At 35.7% G+C, this 26,399-nt stretch overlaps 1 protein-coding gene across 4 annotated transcripts in view; it reads left to right on the top strand.

The window, feature by feature from the left end:
- LOC116868053 (cytochrome b5 reductase 4) overlaps window positions 1-26,399 on the top strand; it is an 80,357-nt gene that overhangs the window by 17,253 nt on the left and 36,705 nt on the right. For 2 of the 4 annotated variants that reach the window (XM_032858042.1, XM_032858044.1), the window contains exons 2-8: window positions 2,011-2,111; window positions 6,044-6,125; window positions 15,572-15,601; window positions 19,260-19,320; window positions 20,735-20,792; window positions 22,321-22,414; window positions 24,438-24,470. In XM_032858042.1, coding sequence (XP_032713933.1) covers window positions 2,011-2,111; window positions 6,044-6,125; window positions 15,572-15,601; window positions 19,260-19,320; window positions 20,735-20,792; window positions 22,321-22,414; window positions 24,438-24,470 — 459 coding nt within the window. The remainder of the gene's footprint in view (window positions 1-2,010; window positions 2,112-6,043; window positions 6,126-15,571; window positions 15,602-19,259; window positions 19,321-20,734; window positions 20,793-22,320; window positions 22,415-24,437; window positions 24,471-26,399) is intronic. The other 2 variants (XM_032858043.1, XM_032858046.1) reach the window with 2 other exon arrangements.

The raw sequence follows: 26,399 nt of genomic DNA on the forward strand, positions 1-26,399 counted from the left end.
TGAGAGGATAAGGGTCAATCTAAAGGATTGAGAGGTCAAAGAGAACACATGTGGGATGTTCTAGGTTTTATATGCTGATTATGGACAACTGGCAAATCTCGTTTATCCTTCTGCCAGTTGCTGAAATATATGAAATTCTGTCACAGAAGGCTCATGATTGTGTGTTGCAGGTTTCATGTTCTTGAGAAACTCTAGTTGAGGTTTGGTTGCCAAGAAGGTTTGAAATTCCAAATAAGGCATTCTGTCTTAAAAACAAAACAAAACAAAACAAAACAGAAAAGCTATTGGGAATAATTCTGATTCTAATCATTACTTCTGGAATTTGTGGTCTGTGGATTTTAAGCAATAAACAGTAGGAAAAATTCTTTCCAAATTTGGTAGAGAAGGTGGATAGGGAAGAAGAAAGGAGAGAACTCTAGCAGTCATTTTGGTTTTTTTTTCTCAGACCTATTTGGAGGACTGCTAAAAGAGATTTTGTGAATTTACTTCTTTTTGCTGCCTAAGTTGCTTTTAAGCCATCTTGTAAAGAAATCTACCTAGTTGGTTATTCTCTAAAATTAAACTTATGGAAAAACTACAGTACCTTTTTGGGGCTGAAATCCAATCTCTTCTTTCGTCCCAAGATTATCATATAGGATGAAAATTTTAAGTTACCTAAAGTTATTTAAATTCATGGAGGTCATAATATAAAGAGGGAATAGTCCTAGGTATAAGAAAACCAGTTATTCTCATTGTACTCTTGAGATGTCTTCAGGGCTGGATTTGTCTACTGTCTAGTTTTTCAAGTAAAGTATTAAAAAGTAACTCATTTCCTTGGGAAGGCTATTCATTCAGTGAATTTTCCTCCATTTGTTGTTCCTTTTTTTTTTTTTTTAAAGATAAAGATATATTGAAATGTATGAACAGATGAGATAAATGTTTGGAGAAAATAAAAGGATTATTAAGATCCCAACAATAGGGGCACCTGGGTGACTCAGTTTGTTGAGCTGCTGCCCTTGGCTCAGGTCATGATCCCAGGGTCCTGGGATCCAGTCCCACACTGGGCTCCTTGCTCAGCTGGGAGCATGCTCTCGCCTCTGCCTGCCACTCCCCCTACTCATTCTTTCTCCCTATCTCTCTCTTCTTGAGAAATAAATAAAATCTTAAAAAAAAAAAAAAAAGACCTCAGCAAGAATCTTTGTTCCTTGGACAGCTGCAGAGAAGGATTGTGCTTGTTTTCTCAGAGCGTATCTCAGTGGCCCAGTCACCCTTGCTTGCCCAGTGGTCACTGAGATGATCAGACACATGGGTGACAGTTTGATTCTTTCTCATCAGATTTTCCTACCAGGGCTGTAGAGAAGGATGGAGTAGAGAGAGAGAGAACTTTTGAAATTCATAAACAGTGTTTCATTATTTCTTTGTGTTAGAAGAGGCAGTTCTCTTTAGGTTTTATAGATAACCTGCACATCTTATAAGCAGGGGCAGTCTTTTGGGGGATGTTGGCATAGTAAATAACTTTGCATAATAGAACTCGAGACTCATACTAGAGTATAGAGGACAGGCTTGCCTACTGTTTAGTATAATAAAGATAATGTCTCCCCCACCCAGAACAGAGGACACATGTACTTCCTGTTCATTATAAAAGATTCAACTTTCCTAAACTCAGACTTCCCTTCCTGTCGTACAGCACATTTGTGCACAGGTATTATCTGGCCCGCTTCACATAGGTCTGTAGGAACTGGGTTTCGGAGAACTCATGCACATGCTGATATTGTAGCTACTGCTTGTGATGTGTGTAGTAAATTACCCTTTGTGTCTGACGGTTTCTGACCAGGACCCATGAAACTGGCAGGCTAACTTGTTAACTTGTGAGTCTGGTGAAATCTTGGACCCTTGATGTACTTACTGCTTTGAAATAATAATGATTTGTTAAATAGAATGTTTTTGAAAAGATTTATTGAAACTTACACTTTTGGTTTGTACAACTTTTACGAAGTTCACTTAGGATATTATTTCCCCTTGTTTGGATAGGTTTTGTTTATAATGTCAGCCCATATATGGAGTATCATCCTGGTGGAGAAGATGAGCTAATGAGAGCAGCAGGATCCGATGGCACTGACCTCTTCGATCAGGTAAGGTGGTGAAGGTAATCCTAGTATCACAGGGGAAAAGTTCTCTTAGATTTAATAGTGTGACTTGTAGAAAAAAAGAAAATAGTTGCACAGCTCTCACATGTGTTGGCTTGAATTTTGAAAGGTAGGAAGATGCTCGTAAGTAACAACTGTTTGTTTAATTTGCCTTTGAATGATTTTACTAAAATTTTAGAGCTGGTTCCAAATCTGTATCTGGGCATCTGCTCTTAAGTGCTTGCTCTCTCCTCTGCTTGCAGCTGTTTACTCAGTTTGGATTGATTTTGATGATGATGATGATGATTGGGTCATGGGAGGCAGTAATGGTTAGAAGAAAAAACAAGAAATTTAGCTTCTTTGCACTCAGTTTTTTCTCCTTTGGGGAATGTTAAGTAACTGGCCTGTCTTGCTATACTGAGTCTGCATATCATGTAGAAAGTTAGATGATTAATGAATAGAAAATCTATTTCTATTAATATCTATAACTTATAATATACACATATATGTAATATATGTATATATGTAATATACATATATGTGTATATTATAAGTTATAGATATTAATAGAAATATGTATAATTTATGTTATATAAAATTCATACATATTTTATATAATTTATATGTAATAAAATATATTTATATATAATTTATAAGATAAAATCTATTTCTAGAGTGGTAGCAGAAATTCTGTATGTATATTTCAAAAGATATTTATATTAGTCATCTTTTCCCTTATATTTTTCCTTACATTTACTAAAAACAAATACTAGCTTTTGTACTTTTTAAAAGTTACATAGATGAAACATACATATGTAACATATATACATATGTAATATTGTAACATCCATATGTTAACTACTGTCAATCGGCTGAACTGTTATTTTGAAACAACAATCTTGAGAAGAATAGAACTTTGCCTTTGTCTCACACAAGTTTTACTTTGTCTTTTAATGATGATGATCCTTGTTGTGGTACTGGGATTTTACCATTAAGATAGTGAAATGAGATTGGGTTATTTTTTTAAAGTAGACTTTTTTTTCTTGAGATTATTTATTAGAGAGAGAGAGAGAGAGTAAGCATGAGTGGGTAGAGGGACAGAGGGAGAGAATCCTGAAGCTGACTCTGCTGAGCACAGACCCTGACACAGGTCCGTATCTCATGACCCTGAGATCATGGCCTAAGCTGAAACCAAGAGTCAGATGCTCAACTGACTGAGCCACCTAGGTACCCCGAGTTGACTCCTGAACAAATATAATTTGATATCTGTCCCTCCTACCTTCTCATCTATTTTAGAATTTATTTTTTGTCCAGGTTGCCAGAAATAAAGTTTGTTTTATATTTAAATGTACTGAAGTGCATCTATTTAAATAGCAGAATCCCATTTGCTATTCATGTTCTTCATGGGTTGGAGGAAAGTCGTGTTTGGCCATTGGTCATAATAGCATTCCCCTTGGGAGGTTCTTATCGCTGATTTAAGGCAAATTCCCATTGTCATTTGTTATTTGTTATTGTCTAGCAGTGCAAGCTAAGTAGAAAAGTTTAGGAACATTTGTGTGGAAAATTGTCTGCCATACCTTTTTCTTATATCTGTTCTGTAACCTAGATTTTACAGGAAACTCTTCTTTTGGAAGAATATATTCAGCCTCAGGATGTTACAGAGGTGATCTCAGTTGTGAGGTTATATGGGCCTTACTTACTTAAGTAAACCTTATTTAAGTTTTGGAGAAGTCACAAGAACTGCTATACTGTTAAATTCTTTAGCAGTTTAAACAGTATGTTAGTTATCAGATTACTGCATTCCCCTTGCCTTTGACAGGACCAGTGATGTTTATTTAAGACTTTACTTACCACAGAAGTAAACAACTTTATATTCTAGAAACTGTGGGCAAGCTTCTTGTATCCTTAAATATTTGAGTATTTATTCAGGGCTAGTATTTGAGTTGTAAAACAAACATTAAATTATCTTTTCACTGTCAGATTTCTGTCTCTACTTTGGATTGCGCTTCTGACCTCGTGTTTTTATTTTCAAATGCCTGATGGACAGTTTGATTACCCATAGGCACTTAGTCATTTTGCCTTCAAATTATATCAACGCATCTTCTTCCCTTTTATTCCTCCGCTGTTTCCTGTTTCTGGTAATGGGGACTTGAAGCCACTTGAATAATCTTTGCCTTCCTCATTGTGCACCAATATCCAGTCACTGGCGAAATCCAGTAAACATTACGTCCTTTTCTCTCTTCCCGCTGCCTTAGATGAAGTCATCATCACCTTCTCTGGCCCTACTATTTTAATACTGTCCTGATCCTTTGCCTTCAGTACCAATGTAAATAACATGACAGCTGGATGAGTGTTGTTTAAGACAGTCATCTTAGCACCTCATTCTACAGATCTTCAGATGTGCACCAGTGACAGTGGAATGAATTGAAAGTCCTTAAAAGACCATACTAAGGCAAATATTCTCAACATGCATTTTGCTTTGAGCAAACTGAAGTGCTTTGAGCAAATCACTAGTTCCATGATTCACAAACCTCATACTTTTGCCTCCTTGAGTATGTTTCTCCTTCTTTTATCTTTAAAATTCTACCCAGTGCTATAGCCTCAGGGATATTGCTTTACATGTTTTTGGATGTTCTATAAATATTTGGTAAATGAAATTTTAATTCCTATTAATAAATGAGTGCCCATTTATAATTATATAGTATATATTTGCTATTTTAGTATATATTTATTTACTTAGAAGCATATGCAAAGATTCTCATGCCAGTGTTATTTGACCTGATTGTTTTACTGATGAGCTAATATTTTATTGAATAATGTATTAGTTTTCCTTTACTGGTCTTTTATAGTTGGACTCTAGATTATTTCCAGTATTTTGCTAGTATAAATACTGCTATGATTAACATCCTGGTACCCACATCTTTGTGTATATGTGAATATTTTAATGAAAGAGCTTTTAATTTTTTTTTTTTTTAGGCTTTTAATGTATATTGAGAAGGTGTCCTCCAGGGGGTATTTAAATTTAATTCCCACTGGTGAGTCTGGCAACAAATACTGTCAGTTGTTTTCTTTGAAGTGACAGTCTCAGTCTGTTCCTTTTCGAGAAAATGTCTGTCAGATACCCAAGTCTGAATAACCAGTTTATCAGTCTTTTTCTTTCTTTTACATATAAACGGACTTCTGAGACAAAAGTTTATTTCATTTTTGCAAATGAAATAATTACTTCGGTATTTTTCCTCAAGGTGACCATCTTATTTTGAGCAGAAATATTTTTGAGAACTCATTTTGTCAATAAGACCTATACTCAAGCATTGAGATTTAGGAAAATTAATCATTTTTCTACCTCATGAAAGATATTTTTTAAAGTAGTCTCCATGTGCAGCGTGGAGCCCAATGCAGGGCTTGAACTCATGACCCTGAGATCAAGACCTGAGCTGAGATCCAGAGTTGGATGCTCAACCGACTGAGCCATCCAGGTGCCCCTTCATGAAAGATATTTTTAAATGAAATCAATCCCCTGTGACCCTCATGGGTATACGATGGTGAAGAATATAAAGATTGAAACCGCTGCCTTGATTCATGCCAACATCCAAGCAGTTTCACCCACCGTTGCTTTTTCCACATCAGTGCGAGCGTCAACACCAGCGAAAAAGACAAATACCGTCTCAGTATTATTATGAATCTAATTGAGACGTCATGGATATCCGAAAGGGTGTCAAGAACCTCCAGAGATCTACAGACAACACTTAGAGAACATTGTTCTAAGGAATCCCTTTGTATGCTGCCTTCCTGTTGCTCCCTTATTGGCTAATTGAATCCCGCTTCTTAATTTTCCAGAGCAGTCAATGTAAAAATGGTTAGTTTGGCTGCGAGTAAAATTAGAGCATCTCATGGAGTTAGAGTCATGTTGCTTTTCTTTCATTTATATCCCATACCAGGTTCATCGTTGGGTCAATTACGAATCCATGCTGAAAGAATGCCTGGTTGGCAGAATGGCCATTAAGCCTGCTATTCCTAAAGGTAAGCGGTCCCAGTGCTAACCTGGCGGTGACATGTGACACACATGTACCTTTTTTTTTCCCCTTACTTAGATTTCAACGGACAGTTTTAAATAAATTGCAGTATTATTCTTATTTTTCACTGGCCTCTAAATCTAGCGACTGTAAAGATTGTACTTTAGTTCTTTAGAATGAAGCAATGACTTTATCTTAATTTTGACCTGTTTTGAGGAAACAGTCCTAGTGTGAGGAATGAGCATTATATGGAAGTAAACCAACTTTATTTACTCTTTAGATAGTTTTCATTAGTCTTATTCTGTTGTTATATAGATTAGCCAGGACATTTCGTTAGAGTTGACTTTTAGACTAGTTTTTTAGAATTTTGCTTTCTGAATATGCAATATATTCTCATGACTCAATCAGAAAATATATCAAGTTACACAGTGAATTTTTTCCTTCCAAAATTTGTCTCCCATTTGCCTTGAACCTTCTCCCTCCTTTAGTATGGAAAACCCATGTTCTGATTTTAAGCTGCTTTTAAAATACACCGATTTCTTCCCCTTACCTTCTGACCTGACTCTCTAATCTGTATGGATTTGGAGAATCCCCTCTTTACCTCCCAAGCTTATTTCAGAAGAGCACTCTCTGAAAGTTTTAGACATGCAGTAGGAATAGCAGAATTGTTTTGCTTGATTCTTTACTATGGAAGAAATGGTAGTTGTTTCTTTTGAATAACTCCTGACTTTGACACTCAAATTAGAAGTAAATTGGCTTGTTTGACCTGAGTCTTCTGTTTATTAGTTTGGTGAGTTTTATAATTCAAGGCCTTGTTGCCAGAGGCCTCCATCAGCAGTGTGGAAGCAGCACAGGCATACCTAGACTGGAACCCTGGCTCCATGGCCTATTGGCTGTGCCTTCTTTGGGCCAGTTTCTACCTCTGAGCCTCAGTTTTAATCTATATAATGATACATAGGGCTAAGAATTAACGTGAGTGAACTTCCTTTCGTCACTGTAACAGATGCTCAGAAAGGATTATTTTTCTTCCTATCTTACTACACACAAACCAATATGGTGTGTAAACCAAAAGCATACTAGTCTGACCTTGTCTGACCTCTAGTGTGTGGAAATTCTTGAAAACCCATTTACTTTTTTTTTTTTTAAGATTTTTTTATTTATTTATGTGTGTGAGAGAGAGAGAGAGAAAGAAAGATCACGAGCAAGGGGAGGAGTAGAGGAAGAAGCAGACTCCCCTGCTGAGCAGGGAGCCTTACTCGGGACTTGATCCCAGAACTCTGGGCTCATGACCTGAGCTGAAGGCAGACGCTTAACTGACTGAGCCACCCAGGCGCCCAAACCCGTTTCCTTTTGTAAACCAATTCCTTTCTCCTTTTAATTGACTCCTAAGTTCACCGATTCACTGTTAGCAGGAGACATGATATTAACTGGTTTCTAAATGACTGCTGTTACCTCATCCTGACTGTTGTTTTATCTCATTTACATAATCTTGTACTAGCTGTCCTGTGTTCTTCTGTGTTACCATTCAGGGTAATCAGAAAGTATGGCAGGCTCCTTAGGTTTTTAGTCCATAGGAGACATGAAATTAGTAAAAGGACTTTACTGGTTTCCTTCCACCTTCTTGGAAATGAAAGACCGATCATCCACAGAATGCTTCACCAAATACAACAAACACCATTTAAAATAAGCAGATGACTTCAAAAGGAAATTTCCAGATATTTCTCCATACAAAAAGAGTAAATAGAAGCAGCAATCCAGCTACCAAACAGCTACTTCTGTTTCCCTCCAGGAATGATCTAGATATTAGGAACTTAAGAGCCACACTGGAATTTTAATGGTCACACAGGATGGGAGACCAGACTATGGGTCTGTAAAGGAAGAGAGTAGAACTGAGACTCCTGCCTATGGCTTGGACTTTTGAAGGTCTAGATGGTCAGTGAAATGGGAAAGCTTTAAAAAAAAAACAAAAAAAAAAACCTGTCCAACAACAAGGGAGATATTAAGTTATCTTGTCCTCCCTGACCTTGTTTATGAGGTGATAGGGGAGAGGAAAGAGAGACTTCTTCTGAGAATTTGTAAACACAACCCTGCCTACATAAGAGTTGGAAATTCAAATATGTTCCACCCATGTGGTCTCAGAAACCTCAAACCAAAAAGTAAAATGGCCTATCATTAGTGGTTTCCCAGGCTCTTTGGCAGAGGTATATACAAATTTTTAATGGCAAAACACACTTTCAACCTAAAACCCTCAAAATTTCCACAGGTACACAACAGGTAATTATTAGTACAAATAATAAATTAGACAACATGCGGAAGTGGGGCAGAAGAAACAAGCAGATTTTTACCCCAGGACTTCATTATTCACATACAGAATAAATATAATCAGAAACATATTTAAAAGACTTACATTTAAAAGAATGTATTAGTAACAAGTAAAAATCAAGATTAAAAAGAATCATGTTGAATTAAAAAAAATAAAAATAAATAGAACTTCTAGAAATGAAAAATAGAGCTGGTGAAAACTACATAGCACAAATAGCCAGAGTTTAGACATAGCAGAAGAGCTCAGTGAACTGCAAGATTGAGCAGCAGAAATTATACAGAATGTGATACAGAGAAACAAATGGGTAGAAAAACAGGAGACATGGCAGATCTGACACTTGTATTCAAATTTCCAGTAGTGAGTGGTAGGGAGAAGGAGGATATCTAAAGGGATAATGGCTAAGAATTTTCCAGAAATTATGTCATAAATCCTCAAATTCAGCCAGTTCAGCAATTTCAAACAAGATAAATAAAAAGAAACCCATGCATAGACTCTTTGTAGTAAAACTGCAGAACACTAAAGACAATGAGAAGATCTGGAAACAGCCACAGGAGGCAGATGTTCTAACAAACCAGGGCCTGCTGAATTGACAGCTAATTCGTGTAACCTTTTTTTTAAAATTTTATTCTATTTTATTTTATTTATTTTCAGTGTTCGAGAATTCATTGTTTATGCACCACACCCAGTGCTCCATGCAATACATGCCCTCCTTAATACCCACCAGCAGGCTCACCCAACCCCCCACCCGCCTCCCTTCCAGAACCCTCAGTTTGTCTCTCAGAGTCCACAGTCTCTCATGGTTTGTCTTCTTCTCCGATTTCCCCCAACTCACTTTTCTTCTCCATTTCCCAATGTCCAATGTGTTATTCTTTATGCTCCACAATTAAGTGAAACCATATGATAATTGACTCTCTCTGCTTGACTTATTTCACTCAGTATAATCTCCTCCAGTTCCATTCGTGTTGATACAAAAGTTGGGTATTCATCCTTCTGATGGCGGTGTAATATTCCATTGTATATATGGACCATATCTTCCTTATCCATTCATCCTTTGAAGGGCATCTTGGCTCTTTCCACAGTTTGGCGACTGTGGCCATTGCTGTAATCTGTTAGCTGTTACCGTTCATTTATCAGAACAATGGTAGAAGCCAGAAAACAATAGAACAGTATCTTAAAAATGCTGAGAGAAAATAATAGGCAACTTAAAATCATTAAGTAACAATAAGGATGAAATACAGGTAGTTAATACAAGGAAGAAAAATAAAACAACCAGGAAACCAAAATCAGGAGGGTTTAAGGGGTCTAGGAAACAGACTTTCTAATTAAATCCTAATCATAAAGAAGTGACACCATAATGAGCATTCTCTCTCCTCCTCCTCCTCCTGGCTCCGGGGAATGCAAACACATTTCTTACCCAGAATGAGATATGGAGTAGGTATTATGTATTCATAAATTAAAAGTTTCCTTTTTAACACTTTCCCTGGCCCTGATATTGATTACTGAGGCAGCAGAGGATCTACAGAAAGGGTACAAGTTTCATAGACACTAACATGGGTTCAGATCGCATCTCTGCCACTCATAAGGTGTTATGTTCTTTGACATCAATGAGCAGATCTGAGGGTTTTCCTTAGGAGTAAAATGGGGTTTAAGAACGAAACATCCTCCCGTCACTGTGAGGATTCAGGGAAGTCATGTTTGCTGAGCACCTAGCGCAGGAGAAGCTGCTGACCCATACATGGTAGAGATAGTTAGCGGTTGCTGTCCTAACTCTCTTTGCCCCTCCACTCCTGGAGGACTGAGGCTGCTTCTGTTTTCTATTCCTTCTTGTATTCCTACAATTATTACATATAAACTAGCATGGACTAGTGTGTTTCACCTGAAAGATGGTTCTGTTTCTGTGAAAACAAAAGTGTTATCATTCCTATTGCCATGACATGTGAGAGTAGGGCTGTGAATCTGTGTTTTGCTATAAAGCCTTTTTAGAGTATCTGTGTTTTGCTAGGGTGAGGCCTAGTGGGTAGTGATGAGACAACTTGCAAAGCATTACGAACAAAAACAAGAATTTCACAAATCAGAAAGGTGTTGACTGCCAGTAAGGGGATCGGGTTTTTTAAATAGTTGAGACGTAAGATCTAACAAGATACAGTTTGAACTCCAGGCTAGCCCTCAGGAGTAGAGCATATGAAAAGGGACAGAGTAACTAAAGAGGAAGATCTAAATGTGTCAGAAATAAGGAATATTCATGATAATTAAGGTGAAGTACCATTTTAACGTAAGTACCACTTGTGCCCTTGGGCAGGGATTAATCATCAAACTCAGCTGGCCTTATTGATAGAAACTACTAGAATGGTATACTGTGTGGTGACTAACCTAATAGTAAAAAACAAAACAAAAAAAAGCAGTAATTAGAGTTAAAACTAAAAAAAAAGCATTTCCATTAAAAAAAAATTACTAGAATGGGATAACTGTGTAGTTGTTCAAACTGGGGGAGTTCTGAGTTTGCAGGGAGGCTCTGTTAGTAATTGTGCTGGGATGATAGGGGATAAACCAGAACATGTGACGGGGGTAAACCAGAACATGTGTTCAGTCCGCAGTTAGAACTTCTAGATGAGATGGGAACAGAGGATAAAAACAGATGAAGTAGGAATAGAGACTGAAACCAGAGATGAGGTGCGAACAGTAGGTGAAAAGAAACTATTGGCAGCGTGAGGATTTGTAGGGGGGAGGTGGGACGACAGGGGCTACACCAAAGAGGAATTTTATTCATCGCCTTCTTTCAATACAGATCCCAGGCACACTCTTTTAGGTAGGTGGACTGCCAGACCCCAAACCAAGGGAATCCAAAATCCAGGCATTTTATGGGCATCCCTACAGTTGGCCAATTCTGGAAGGGTAATTTTCAGTTTATCTGGTGGTTTCTAGTGTGGCAGTGGCAAAAATGCATGGGTGTCTAGGAAGAAAACAGGAGCTTAACTGCGTAGAATATAAAACATAATACTAGTGGGCGCGCTTGGGGGCTCAGTCGGTTAAATGTCTGCCTTCAGCTCAGATCATGATCCCAGGGTGCTGGGATTGAGTTCTGCATTGGGCTCCCTTCTGCTCCCTCTGCTTCTGCTTCTCTCTCTCATGAATAAATAAATAAAATCTTAAAAAAACAAACAGAAACAAAAACCAAAAAACCCCAAAACATAATACTAGTGAATCCTTATCAAGCAAAGAATCAGTGCTTTTTAAAATAATCCTTTGTTTAAAAAGTATTATTGTTTGTATTGTGCTTTAGAAAGATATTAATAATGAATAAAAGAGAAATTTTGCTTAAAAAGGTAAAGCTTCAGTTCTTGATTACTTATTTATGTGGAACACTTCATTCTCTGGCAAGACGAATAATGTTCTTGCTTTTTACCCTTATTTTAATCCTTTGCTGCCATTATTATAGGCATACACCACCTATGGCTAACAAGTGCTAGAATATGCCTCCTTCAGATATAGATGCATTAAAAGTGTAAATATTGCATTTCAAGACTTAGTTGGAAAAACGAATGTAAAATGTCTCATAAATTTTACAGTGATTACATGTTGAAGTGATAATATTCTGTGTTCTGGATATATTGTGTTAAGTAAAAATATATTATTAAAATTAATTTAACCTGCCCCTTTTTATTTTTTTAATGTGGTTATTTGAAAAATTAAAATTATGCTTGTGGCTTGCATTATATTTCTTTTGGGCAGCACTGTTTTAGACCATAAGTATACTTTAAAAAATTTTAATGGAAGTCATATTTTAAAAGTACTCACATTTTCCAGTGGCATAATGCAGTGTCATAAATGTTTCTTCTTAATTTCTCACTGCTTTATCATGGTTTCTAATACTTTATGTTTTTCATTTTTACACCCGCTCACTCAAGCAGTTACTGACAATAAAGCACTTGGTACCATAGATCAGTAGACTACTACTGATGAAAGAAGAGTTAGAAGCTCTTCTAACACCTTCACTTTAAAAGTGAAGATACTGTATGTTAATTAATTTGGAATTTTTCCCCCTCCCACTTGCCCCCCCCTTTTTTTTAACTAACTGGAATTTCAATAAAAGCTTGAAACAAAAATTTTTTTTAACTTAAATAAAAATAAAAGTGAAGATACTGAGGTTTGTATGTATATGTACCTTACTTAAAGACTATAGTTATCAACTGGAGAATTCTGCCATTTGAAGAACACATGGATGCTTCTTTTTGTAAGGCAGAGAATCACCTCATTAAAAGTTATCCACTTTTGCACATTTATATTTATATTTATATTTATATTTATACTTATATTTATATATGCCAAAATCCACAAGGGAGTAATGTCTGGAGACATTCTGGTGGTCACAACTAAAGTAGGTGCTACTTGCCTTCTAGTGGGTAGAGGAAAGGACAGTGATGTCCCTGAATACCCAGTAGTGTACAGGATAGACCCCCACAGCGAAGAATTATCCAGCCCAAAATTATCCAACCCCAAATCCAGAGGGTTTCTGAAATAAGAGAAGATGAGGTTTGTAGCTCCATGACAAATGTAAAACATTCAGATATCACGGCTCAGCCTTTGTCTTCCTAGAATGCTTTTCTTCAGGGCCTTGTGACAAATGCCTGCATGTTTTCAAAACATAGCTAAAATATTACCTCCTTGATGGAGTCCTTTCACATTCCTTCCAAGTAGAGATACCCTCCTCTATGCTTCTATACCTAACCTACATACTTCTTTTAAAGCATTATCATATTGTATGTGTTCAAAAGAACATATCATTTTATTTTTAATTCTGTTTAATTTATTTGAATAAATAATGCAGTCACATGATTCAAGTATGAGTAGTGGCCTTGTCATACCTGTCTCCCATCTACTTTCCCCTCCCATACACACCCAAAGGTAACCACGTCACTACTTTCATTATGAATTTTTCCAAATTTGGGGGTAATTTTAGTAATTCAGTAAGCAGACAGAATATATTTATATTTTCCTAACTTTTTATCAAAATGGTTTTATATTATACCAATATCTCTATTAAGATGATCAACAAATATTTATTAAAGAATGAGCATACTGGTAAAAGAATTTTTCTTTCTTATCATGGAGGGATCCTCCATGGCTCCACCCAGCAGAGGTAAACTAGACTGGGGTCACAATTAAAAATTCTCATCTACCCTCTTACCAAAAAATAGTTGAGTTCGGTCTATAAGTTGCATTGTTAGTTTTCAAAATAACTGTGATCTCTCCAGAAAGCAGAGATTCTTACAAGAGTAATGCAATTTAACTAACATTGTGAAAAAATACAATTTTTTTTGGTCATGGAACCAATGAAATGATGGAATTAATTATCTAGGCAGGTAATATCAGAGTTCTTGTCAGTCTTATGTGACTAAGATGATTCAGATGTAAATATGCTTAAAATACAAAATAGTCTCTTATTTCTGTATCTCAGTTTATTAAAAGAGTTGCAAAGACTAGTAGAGTTTTTAAACATGATTTAGGTAATTTAAGTAGAAGATTTCTTCCTACTGGTACTTTTTCTTTGTATTAAAAAAAAAAAAGACTCGGGAAAAAATTACCTATTTAGTAGGGTCCAGGAAGTTCTGACAGGTCCAATCAATTCACATCAGGCAGAAAGTAAGTCATATGAGATAAATGTACATTTTCCCCTAGAAATAAATTACCTGGGGCAATTTTTCAAAATCTGTGACCCTCTTAGATTAAAAACAAACTGTTTTACTTGATTAATGAGATTCCTCAAACTGCCAACTATGTGGTGCACAGAAAATAGATTTAATTTACTTATATCTGTGAGTTTGTTGTTTGTTCTAAGATAAAACAATCACAACTGCAGTGGGAAAAACAGATTAAACCCACTGATAAAAGTAAGTGATCAAGCAACGACATCAGGTATCCCTTGCGAACTGTAATGACTAATGTTTTACTTGGGACTTGATAAACAAAGCTCATTTTGAGGTATAATTTAAATGATTTTTAGGTCTTTTGTCTTTCTAGGAGGTATTAAGTATTAACACTAGCAATAGCATAGTAAGAAATATGATGCTGAGTTTCAGAAGACAAAGTCCAACCTCGGCTTTGTTCTGAAGAGCTGTGGGTTTCATTCAAGTCCTTGACCTCTGTTTTCAGTCTTAAATGAGGGGATCAGATGGTAATTTGCTGTATGTTGTTAAGGATCCCTTTCAACTATGAAATTATTTCAGTAAAATAAGAAAAATAAAAACAGTATTCATCTGGCCTCCTAAATCATGATTATTTTATGGTAGTTGGGTAAAGTGGAAGTAATAACAGGATCTCTGGTTGATTGAAAATCAGAACATAAAAAATCTGAATGCTTTCATTTAAGTAGTTGAGTTTCTTTTTCTATAAACAAGTTCACTTTAACAATTGATATGTCAGTTTTCTATTTGAATATTTTGTTGGCTTGTCTTTTTTTTTTTTTTTAACTCTGTTAACTTGCTAAGGATTTTATTTTGACCATATGGTGTGTGGTATCTGTGGTGATCAAAATACAATGTAGATTTGTGAGTTGGCTGCCATCCTGAAAGAAAATACCTGTTAAATTTTCCTGGGTTGTAACACTAATTGTAGTGCATTGTATATACAGTGAAAGTCTTATATTTTTATTATTTTGCCATTTAAATTTGGAGTAACAATAATCATTTTTAAGTACTGTCCTAGATAAGAAAGATAATAAGGTATCTTTTTTGGGGGTTGTTAACATGTATGTCTTATTTATAAAGTATAATGTAATAAATTCTGGATAATTTTGACTACTTTAGTATGATAACCTGGGAAAAACTTGGGTTTTTATCTGTTTTCTAAAGAAATTAACCAAGATACTAGAAAAAAAATGTTCAAAGAAGTAGAAAAAAGCTCAGTTAAGTGGGAGGTAAACACCTGAAGAAGAAATGGCCTGATAATTTTCAGAGAGGAATTTTCCTTATTTCTAACATAGGTCAGCTGTTTATTAGTCTTGTTTTTCTCTTTAGACCTTAAAAGAAAACCCTTTAAAAACAGGGCTGTTATCTTCAAATATAATATTAACTGATATTCTCTTTGATGTTATACTATTCTTACCTGGCTTTTTCCCCTAAATCACTATACAGATTATCATGAAGAAAAGAAAATCTTAAATGGTAAGTCATATATGTTTATGGTAAAAAAAAAATGGATCACATTCACATGGGTTCATTCACATACAAAATTGCTTTACACAATTATATGGGGGTAGTATTTAGATTTTTTTTTTATACAAAAGATGTCTTCACTTGCCTAACTTAGGGGATTTGGCAGAACATTTTTGATCCCATTTTCCAGCCATTACTCTTACAGTAAGTTGTCCCTCCTGTAATATCCCCGAATATGTGTTCATCTGCCCGCATCTTGAATATTTGTAGTGATGAGGAGTTTTACCCACAGAAGCAATAGTGAGCAAGTCACATCCCTCTGGCATGGAGCTCAACACTGACGTTTGCATTCAGATCCTGAGTAGCCTATTAAACTACTTTACCAGGCTCAGCAGCTCTGGCTTATTCAGCCATTCCGTTTGACTCAGAATTATAGCTACCTTTGTCCACCATGCATCGCCCCCACCCCCGCCCTCCAAGGAAACCAAAATAAGTGTAGTGTAGTGGTCAGTATTGAATCCTAGGAAATGCCTGGCACTACTCTGATTGCACTATTTTATAGTTTTTTTTCTTCATATTTATAAAAAAAAAGTTATAGAAATACAGCTACAAACTAGATTACTGAATTACCTTTTCTTTTTTAGCTTGAGAAGACAAGTGTGTATTGTAGACTGACATACTGCCCTTTGTGATGTAATACCCGAAGCTTTTTATCTCATAGAGTAACGCTGGCTGTGTTCAATGAAGGGCCCATCTTGGGTTTCATCTGATGATTGACTCTTTAGTGATACTAGACATACAAGCTTCACTTAAAGACTCATCACTTAAAGACTGAGATGGACTGGGCATTTCCATTCCCACCACATATGGCTTCCAGAACCTTTACTTTCCTATTGCCTTCCCCTGGATGCACTGCATTTAACTTAGACCTTAGTTCAAGGTGGTCTCGAGAATGGAATATTAACACTCCACAGGTGATCTGGCCAGCACAGCTACCTATTATGATCTGGGATTCTATGAGATTGTAATATTTATATTTGTTAGTTGCTTCTCATATTTGGCTCATTTAAGTATGTGGTAAGTCTGTGTATTTGCAGATGTGATGTCTGCCTGCACTGTCATTATTGAAACAGCTGTTTTAAATCCTGGATGAGATAAACTGCTGTGGTATTCCATGAGAGACCTGATCCCTTCAAATTAACATCAGTCATAAAGCAGCACTTTTGGGGAGAAGAATGTTCATTTTGTCTACCTAACTAATTATTTTGCTCCATCCCACAGTCGCTACAGATTCCTTCAACTTTTCTAGAAGAATATTATATATAAGGTGTTTTGTTCTGCTTGGTAAATGTTGAAGTCAAGACACATTCCACAGCCTGTGACATTATTCTGTTCTAAAGAGTTGTATTTGTATGACACCGTATAGGTTTTTAGAAGGCGTGGAAGTTGGCTCCTTTCCTCTCTCATGAGATTGCAGGGCAGATTTTTTTTACTATTTTGAATTTGAGGAAGCAGAAATGGTTATTTTTGTAAGGTCACAGTGCTGACACCTCAAATCCAGATTTCTTGGTCCTAATCAGGTCCTAATAAGATCAAAATTGACTAACAATCTATGACTCCTGCTGATGGCTTTTTCTTACACAAATTGTTAGATTGTGATACATTCATATAAGGCCTCCAAAAGATAAATGACATTAATCTCTTAGTAAAATATCTTTCCAATGATTTTCAAATAATAAGGTTATCTTTTCTTATTTTTTGTCATTTTAGACCAAAATACATTTTAATTATTATAGTTCTTTTCTTATGCTTTCAGTTTCCTAATAAAACATTCTTCTTTAGGGTTCACCACTAGTTAGTTCATAACTTTGGCTTTGTTATGTCAAATCTCTGAGACTTCTTTTGTTTACCTGAAAGTTAATTGTGTCCTGTGGAGTTACATAGGAAGAGATGGAAACTGAGTAAGGCCTGAGCTCAGAACTTATGATTAGCCTCATCCCCCAAAATATGGCTGTTTGATATCCTGTGCTTGCACTTAAGTTGGATTTAAACAGAAGTTTCTTGGCCCGAAAGAATCCTGGAAACCTCTAAACTAAACCTCTCAACTAGCCTGTCTGAAAGGTGCCTCCCCTCTCTGACCTTATCTAATTACTGTGACTTCTAATGTGGGAATTCTAAGACTCGCCAGAGACTAAACATAATATTTGTTTTCCTGCCGAGTTTGAGGGATAGAAATTTAACTGATACGGTGATTTTCTTTCTTTCTTTCTTTTTTTGTTTTTAAAGATTTTATCCATTTATTCGACAGAGAGAGATCACAAGTAGGCAGAGAGGCCGGCAGAGAGAGAGAGGAGGAAGCAGGCTCCCCACCACAGAGAGAGCCCGATGAGGGGCTCAATCCCAGGACCCTGGGATCATGACTTGAGCCGAAGGCAGAGGTTTTAACCCTCTGAGCCACCCAGGTGCCCCGACATAGTGATTTTCAAAAGTGTTTCAGCAGCAGTCCTCCTTTTTTCCAAACTGAACCTTGCAGGTAACAATGCACTCCAGTTGTGGGAGGGAAACACTTAGTGCTTCCAGAATCTCCAGAGTTCTTGCATGTCTCAGAGTTTTCATTTGAAAACGGCAGTTTTAGTGGGCTTTTTAAAATGCTGTGGTGATGCATGCCCACAAGAAAGACTGGGATGGGAAAAGGACAATACCATATGTCATTGAGGTTGTGGAACATCTGGAATTCTCAAGACACTTCTGGTAAAAAGTGTCATTTGGTACAACCACTTTAGAAAAGCGTTTAGCAGCATCTACTGAAGCTGACCATGCACACACCTTAAAAACTTACCAGAAATGTAGATACACATTCTTTAAGAATGTACATGTACAGGGACGCCTGGGTGGCTCAGTTGGTTAAGCAGCTGCCTTCGGCTCAGGTCATGATCCCAGCGTCCTGGGATCGAGTCCCACATCGGCCTCCTTGCTCATCAGGGAGCCTGCTTCTCCCTCTGCCTCTGCCTGCCATTCTGTCTGCCTGTGCTTGCTCTCTCTCCCTCTCTCTCTCTGACAAATAAATAAATAAAATTTTTAAAAAAATAAAAAATAATAAAAAAAAGAATGTACATGTACATATATAAGAATGTTTATAACAGTGCTATTTGTGTCTAATAGCCGAAAACTGGAAACAGCTAAAATGTCCATCAGCAGGAGAATGTGTAAATTCTATATATTTATACAATGTAGTAATATTTAGTAATAAAAAGGAACGAACTGCTGTTGACTTCAACAGCATGGGTAAAATCTCAGAAACCTCAAGGTTTGACTTATTGCTCACTATCAGTCATGCTTATTTAATGTAAGGTCTGTAATGCAGGACCAAAAAAAGCCAGACCAAAAGAGAAAATATTGTATGATTATATTTTTATAAAGGTCAAATATAGGCAGAAACTAATGACGCTACTAGACGTCAGAATAATGGGTGCTTGGAGGAGGGTTGGTGATTGGAAGGAGGCAGAGAATGGCACTAACTTCAAGGGTATGTGTTACTTTATGAAAATTCATTACGTAGTACATTTGTGATTTGTGTCCTTTTATGATGTTTTAATACCTTTACTATAAACAAAAAAGATAAATGCTTTCTAGATGAACTGTAGCTGTTTTGTTTTTCTTTGTGAAGGCATGCTTCCCAAGAGCCAAGTGTCAGATACACTTGCCAAAGAAGGTCCTAGTTCTCCAAGGTATGCATTCTTGTTATGCTTTTTTAAAGCTAAATCAGTTCTACACCAAAACATACACGTTAAAAAAAAAATAAACAGCCCTGACTTTGAGTTATTGCCTACTATATTAATCATGCTTCTTTGACATAAGAGCATAGTGTCCCATTTATCTGACATTGTTGGAGAATGAGCTGTTTCCTGTTAATGTGAATTTTTAGTATAACTGAAGTTTGATCCCATTTAAAGACCGTTGTGTTTAAATCTTTATATTTAAAAAACTTTAAACTTAAAAATATTTTTAACTTTAACAAACGATTCAAAATTTTTTTTCTGATTATAAAGTCTACATTCATGGTAGAAAACTTGAAAAATATGGAGAAATACAAAAAAGTAGGTGATAAAATCAGTCATATTCTATTTATATATATACTTAATATTTGGTTTATTCTACCCACTTAGATTCATATAATACCTATTTCTGTATTATTTTATTTTGATAATACTGGCATTGCAATGTGTTCTATGAGCAATTTCCTATGTCATTAAATATTCTGCAAAAGCATTTTTTGTCTGCCTGCTATCAAATGACCATACCATTATTTACTCAATTACTATATTTTGTTTTTAAAATGCACTGCACAGCAACAGTCTTAGTAAATTATTTGAGCCATATGTATTTTTGTTAATGTTAACATTGCGGATGCCTTCAGGGTTCTAAACATTCTTTGAGATTTTTTTTCTCTTTCTGCTTTTCTCTCTACCGCCAGCCTTTAACAGCAGCATCCTGCTATATTTGTTAAATCTATTAAAGTATTTCATATACAGTTTTAACGTAAGGGCATAAGGATATCTCTAGGGTTTACCTGTGGGTGTCCTTATATGTGTAAGAAGTACAAAACAGTATCAGTTTGATGAACTGCTATTACAAAACAGAAGACTTCGTTTTAACTAGTTTTATTGTTGAGCCATTAAAAGACCTTGATGAATTAATATCTTGAATAATAATATATTTGTGACAGGGAGGGAGTGAAGGTAATAAGTATGTAGATTTTTTCATGCTTCTTAAGAAAATATGTTGTTATTACTCTGATAAAAGATTTTAGTGGTGCTTGTAACCTTTCTAAAAAGTATCTTGTCAAGGATATTATTTGTTTTAATCCAATTTGGAATACGTGTTAGTATAGGTATTTTAAATTCAGAAGTAATTACCACTTATATAAGGGTAAGACACCCCCCCCGTTATTTAGAAAAATGTTTACCTAGAGAAATACATTTCTCACGGCAGATTTTAAGCCATATATTTAAAATCATATATTTATGTTAAGTCATATTGTGTATTTTTAAGCCATATATATTTTTAAGTCATATATTTAATGATTTAATATTTTAGTACATGATTGTCAATGTAATTATTCATTCTTTTAATATTTCACAGCTATGACTGGTTCCAGACAGACTCTTTAGTCACCATTGTCATATATACTAAACAGAAGGTAAACTTTGAAATCAGAAAAAAAGTAAATGCTCAATAAATGTTAGCTATTTTCTAAGCAATCTTATATTAGCTTTTTAACTCATAGAAACTCCATGGTGTAGATTAAATAATTTACCCAAAGTCACACAGTAAGTGGTGGCATGTCTAGCATTTTGAACCCAGGCAGGCTGGCTCCAGAGTATACACTCTTAACAACCATGCTGTAGCCTCTTTAAAAAGCTAGACTAGGAAGTATATTATACACTTTGTGTGTGTGTGTGTGTGTGTGTGTGTGTGTGTGTGTGTGTGTTTTAAGCATGGATAACAAAAGTGAGAACTGTGTGTGTGTTTTAAGCATGGATAACAAAAGTGAGAATTGCAGTTAACTTTATTGTAAGAACTAACTTCCTGCACATGAATTGGGATTTGAGAATACAGTAGAGACTGTATTACTGTGGCTTAGTAATATTAAACCACTAATGGGATTCAAATGCCCCCTTGAAACTAAAATTAAGGACGCAATTGATTTACTAAGTACTTATCGAACTCCTACTTTATTTGCAATACTATTTAAGAATTCAGGGATCTAATGATGAGCCAGATACTTGGCTTTCATGGGACTTATTAAACTGTCTGGGAAATCAGATAAGTACACAGACAACATATAACATTTCCAAATAGATCCTTCAGCAATTGGCAAGGTTCTCACACTTGAACCATGTAAATTTAAAGACAAGTTTCTGGCAGCTAGGAATTTCTGAGACTGCATGTTACTTCTGTAATAGCAGAATCACATATGAGCTGTTGAATTGTGGAGTGACTAGGCTCTGTTCTCTGCCTGATACAGCCTGGAGGGCTAGAGACACCACTTGAACCCTTTCCACTCCCTCTTGTTATTGTCTTCTCATCACGCAGTCCAAAATCAAGAGGGCACAGCCTAGGGAGGTTGGGGTCTACTCCTTTTGGTAGTATCAGTGAGGCAGAGGGGATGAATGACTGAGGGAAGGGGGAAGATTTCTATGTAGAATAATGTGTTCAGTGTATGGTATAAAAGATAGGTACCAAAATAGCTTGGAAAAGGCTATGCAAAAATTAGAGCTATCTAAAAATTTCTTAGTGAATTTTATAAGCTGAAGTCAGAGGTTGTGTAATTTGCCAAGCATCACATAATAGTAGAAAGATTAAAATCAACATATATCTTGATTGCTGGTCTGATTCTAATTTTTTCCAAATTATTTATTCAATAAGTATTTATTGAGCACCTACTAGGTACTAAGCACTATTCTAGACAGTCCCATACATTTAGAGCTTAGAGATGAGTGGATGACATAGATATTAAGGAGAGACAAATTTATAATTAAAATTGCGCTGTGTGTTTTGAAGGAGAACTGTGTTGTATGAGAAAAAAACAGGTGTAACCTTTACTCATCTTGTGGATCTTACAAAGAAGGGCCATATGAACATCCGTGGATTATCTTAAAACTTTAATTTAAACATTTGGGGAAATTTTTACTTTATAATCTTTCTCTTTTTGCTTTCTGTTTAAGGATATTAATTTAGGCTCAATAATAGTTGATCATCAGGATAATTCCTTTAGAGCAGAAACAATTATCAAGGATTATTCATATATTATACATGTTGGTAAGTACTTTATATTAATGGAAACAACTCCAGTTTCTTTTAAGTTTGGCAATAACTCAGTCTGCAGTCTAGATAGCTATAATATTTTATCTGATATTGTCAATTGGTTTGTCATTTCTGATCAATTTCTACTCTGTTTTTTCTTTATACTAAAGATAGGGCTAGGAAATGGCAGCATGACCTCATTTTTTCTAAGTTTAAATAATTGGATGCAATCAAAAGCAATCATAATATGAAATATTTGTTGCCCCGGCTTTGTTAAGTGTCTTTTACTTGACACCTATAGACAGATCTCTGGAGGCCCGTCATGAGCTCCTACTGAGCAGCCATCACCAAGTGCTAGTTCTGTGGGCCTGTTTTTTGCCTGCTCTGTCATGGGAAGTCAGAGGCTGCAGCAGAGATTGTAAGATTGTACTGTATTCCTCAGCCTCCTGTTCCGTCTTGACCAGAGATCAACCTATAGTCACTTCTGTCTGCTTTGAGAAATTAGAGATCAGATGAAACAAACTAGGATTAAAATCTGGAATCAAAACTACCAGATTCTTAATCCACTTTTCACCCAAATGACTTTAGGATTTCACCCTTTTCTACTCTAATGAAGGTGATGTTATTCTAGTTAGAAGGTAGAAATGAAGCACATAGAAACTACGATAACAAAAAAATTATGTGTGAAGCAGGTGTTCTTATATCATTTACTTTGCAAAATAGAGACTGATTGCCCAGACATCAGCTGACTGAGGATTCTGTTCACTGCTTTACTATATTAATGATGTATCTTTTGTCTTGAATTTGATCAGAGTTGATAAATGTTTTTTTCTTTCCTATTTTCTCCATTCAGTAGATTAATCAAACTGGAACCTTAAACTTTTCTTGTAGAAATAATAACTCGTCCTATTTTTTCTTAGCATAAGATCTAACACATAGGGAGGGGTGCCTGGGTGGCTCCAAGGGTGAAGTGTCAGACTTTGGCTCAGGTCATGATCTCAGGGTCCTGGGATCGAGCCTTGCATCTGGCTCTCCACTCTTTAGGGGAGTTGGCTTCTCACTCTCCTGCTGCCGTTCCCCCTGCCTATGCCCCCGCCATAAATAAATAAAAAATCTTAAAACAAAATAAAAGATCTAATGTATATTGGGAGAGTTTTAACCAAACACTCAGATGTCTAGAAAAGTATACATTACTCATTAGCACTGCATGATTTTTCTTTAAGTAAAACCTCTGTGCCACCATCTACCATGTTTCAAATGCTTTATGGCTAATTTTGTTCCCACTACAGCTAACAATATGTAATGCACAATACAAAAGAAAAAAAAACTCCACAGTCAAAAAATATGAGACTCTTGGATGCCAATATTGGGTTGGAAGGGCTAAAATAATGCAGAACTGTAAGTTCCTGATAACCATATTAACATAGTGAAGTTTAGAGCAGGTGTCTATAAAAATATTTCTTTCATCTCTCTCCCCCTTCTGGAATGCAATTTCCGTAAGGCAGTGGTTTTTCTCTTTCATTAACTGTTGTATCGATAATGCCTAGAAGATAACATACAGAGACTCAATAGTTTTTTTTCAATAACTGAATACATAGTCAACCTTAGAGAACAATAAGAGAAAACAGAGCCAGACCCAAGCCTGGCCTGTACGCACATCTACTTGCGAACACACTAGAGCATGCGCACTGCAGGGGCTGCGTCCCTACCTGCCTGCTCACTTCTTGGTTTGTAGGTTTGTCAGTCTGGGACCATCTTTGGACTACAGTGGCTTCTCACTTATGGGCAATTGGGTATTTGCTTTTTAATAAGGAGAGAAATTGAAAAGTTGAAAACTGTATGTCTTTATATTCAGATAGTTGGACAGTTCGGTTGTATACAGTGTCTTTCTCCTGGCTGTCAGAATATGTTTTATTTATCTGGAGAGATTTGAAATAGTACATAGTGCATATAAGAACTGTTTAGATGATCTTACATGGTGTTCATAGATCATATGAATTGAAGTTGGATTTTAACTAAACCTATTTTTCTTTCCTAGGTCTAAGTCATGAAGTTGAGGAAGATTTTTCTGGTAAGCTACCAAAAAATAATTATGTGTATATATACATGTACATATATACATACCTACACAAGAAGAGAGAGAGAGAGAAAGAGAAAAATCAGCCTTTGTCTTATTTTTCATATGTGTATTTTCATATTACAAAACAAAGATGTAACATTTTCTATATAAACAAATACATTAATTTTTTTATAAATATGTTCTCTTGCTGGTTTCAGGTTTTTTGTTTCTCCTTGTTCCTTTCATCTTTCTACCCTTCCTTTTTCTCTCCTTGGAAGAAAATTCTTCTCTTCTTTCCATTCTCCTTATCTCTGCCCTCCTCCTGACATGCATTATGTAGAAATATACTAGACCACACAAATTTTTCTTAGGTATATAAATATAAATGTGTAATATTGACAGAACATATTAAATTATTGCTGCATATAAAAGTACAGTGTGGATTTCACAATGCTGTTTAACAGCAGAAGATTCACAGAATGGTGGTTTCTTTATTGTTTTTTTTTTTTTTGGTCTTTTGTTTTTAGCTCTAGTGACGTGTAATTGACGAAATTGTAATATATTTAATTGCATGATGATTTGATGTGTGTATTATGCATTGTAAAAAGATTCTCACAATCGAGTTAACGCATCCGTCACCTCACATATTTACTTTTTTGAATACTGTCTTAGCAAATTGGAATTGTAATATTATCAACTGTAGTTACCATGGTTATACATTAGATCCTCAGACCTTATTCATGTCTTAGCTGGAAGTTTCTACCCTTTTGTCATCCTCTCACCATCCCTTACCGCGCCCCTCCTCCCCAGCCAACCATTCTACTCTGTTTTGTTTTTTTTTTAAAGATTTTATTTATTTATTTGACAGACAGATATCACAGGTAGGCAGAGAGGCAGACAGAGAGAGAGGGGGAGGCAGGCTCCCTGCTGAGCAGAGAGCCCTTGATCCCAGGACCCTGGGATCATGACCTGAGCCGAAGGCAGAGGTTTAACCCACTGAGCCACCCAGGCGCCCCTCTACTCTTTTTAATGAGTACATGACTTTTTTTTTTTCTAAACGATTCTACATGTAAGTGATACCATGCAGTATTATCTTTTCTGTCTGGCTTACTTCATTTAGCATAATGTCTCCGGGTTCATATGTTGTTGCAAATGGAAGGATTTCTTTCTTCCTTTTTTTTTTTTAAGGCTGAATTATATTTCACTATATAGATATATAGAGATAGTACACACATATATGTGTAAATATATATACTTAAATATATATATATATCTGTGTGTATATATGTAATTTCTTGTTTCAAAGTACTGTCAGAATACCTTATACTGGTTCTGTGCTTTCTCTTTCCTATATATGGTAGCAAGCTCTGTAAATTGTATAAAGTCAAGGACCATGTTTCTATATTTGTTAAGCTTCAAATCAGTGCTCATTGAAATGAATGTATTTGACTAATCTGTCTTAAAAAGTATTATTAAGTTGCTGTTGAATTATGTGCTTACCTTGAGGAAGAACAGATTGTTTTTGAAGACAGACTGAAATACACTTTAGGGCCTTAAAAGCATATTCAACTCATAAAATTTAACCAGTATATAAAAGTCTGTATTTTATTATTATATTATACCCATATATTCTCAACTCAGTCAAAAATTAAAAGATACCCTACAAGGCCTTTAATTATTTAAGATTCATATGTACTTCATAATTATTCATGAAGCTTTTTCTTTTGTTTATTCAGTTAAGAATTGATCTACTGAATTTACTCATAAGAACTCCTCAGATCCCAATTAAGAAATGGAAGAGTATAAATTAAATTTGCTTTTATAGGTCCACTCAGTGACTAATTTGTATATGTCAGCCCACTTCTTTTTTTTTCCCCCTGAAGCTATGTGTTAAGTACTTGCCATGGACGTATTTGGGCTTCTGTGAAAACTAGCAGTACC

This window comes from Lontra canadensis, unplaced genomic scaffold (assembly GCF_010015895.1).
Source record: "Lontra canadensis isolate GAN:19392208 unplaced genomic scaffold, GSC_riverotter_1.0 scaffold14, whole genome shotgun sequence".
In the NCBI taxonomy this organism is placed as follows: Eukaryota; Metazoa; Chordata; class Mammalia; order Carnivora; family Mustelidae; genus Lontra; species Lontra canadensis.